An 868-nucleotide genomic window follows, 5' to 3' on the forward strand; every position below is an offset into this window, starting at 1 on the left:
CCGGGACTCAGGTGCTCCAGCAGCTCGCCCTCCAGCGCCTGGTGCGGTTGGTGGTGGTGGTGGTGGTGATGGTGGTGGTGGTGGTGCGTGCCTGCCAGCGCGGAAGGGTGCGAGATGGGCACCGACGAAGAAGAGGCGGCCGACGTGCACGGGATGGTGTTCATAGTGTGGTAGGTGGCGTCCGGTTTGAAAGGGCTGTGGTGGGGCGGATGGTGGTGGTGGCTCTTGCTCTGGGAAACGATGTCCACGGCTGCCAGAGCCTCGGCGCGGGCCAGCAGACTCTCATCCAGCCCACCGAATATATTGCTCTGCAATTGCAAGTAGAAGGCACACATTACGCTCAGCAGGGAATTGTACGCGCTCTCTCCGGAAGCCCAGGCCCAGGGCTCGACACCGCCGCCGCGCCTACAACATTCCCAGATCGTTAAAATAATTAATAATAATAATAATAATAATAATAATCCTGAAACCAGGAGGTGAAGAGAAAAAGAGAGAAGCCACCGAGAGAAGCCGAGAGTGCAGCAGGAGGAGGAAAGTGAGCCTGTAGACACAACGAAACACAACACAACACAACACGCGCAAAGGCAACATCCCAGGTCATAAAAATTAATATGAAAGGCAAGACCCACTGAATACTTAAGAGAGAGAGGGGGGAAAATTGGTTGGAGGTGTGGGGTGATTTGCTGTGCAGACATGAAAAAAACATCAAGCAGATAAAGGGGGCTGTCAAAATGTGCCTTTAAGCGGTGATTATGCAGAAATACGCACCGGTGGGGTTGGAAGACAGGCTCTTCGCATAGCCTCCGAGCCCCCGCCGCCGCTACCGCTGCTGCCACTGCTGCTGGAGCTGCTGCTCCGGCCTCCGCCG

The 868-nt window shown here is 55.8% G+C and overlaps 1 protein-coding gene across 1 annotated transcript in view; it reads right to left on the minus strand.

Moving 5' to 3' along the window:
* Window positions 1-798, minus strand: part of POU4F2 (POU class 4 homeobox 2) — a 4,360-nt gene extending 3,562 nt beyond the window's left edge. Inside the window, exons 1-2 of the mRNA XM_011987161.1 lie at window positions 770-798; window positions 8-315 (exon numbers count right to left, since the gene is read on the minus strand). Of these exons, the coding sequence (XP_011842551.1) occupies window positions 8-315; window positions 770-798 (337 nt within the window). The remainder of the gene's footprint in view (window positions 1-7; window positions 316-769) is intronic.
* Window positions 799-868: the final 70 nt, after the last annotated feature.

This window comes from Mandrillus leucophaeus, unplaced genomic scaffold (genome assembly GCF_000951045.1).
Source record: "Mandrillus leucophaeus isolate KB7577 unplaced genomic scaffold, Mleu.le_1.0 Scaffold301, whole genome shotgun sequence".
Lineage (NCBI taxonomy): Eukaryota > Metazoa > Chordata > Mammalia > Primates > Cercopithecidae > Mandrillus > Mandrillus leucophaeus.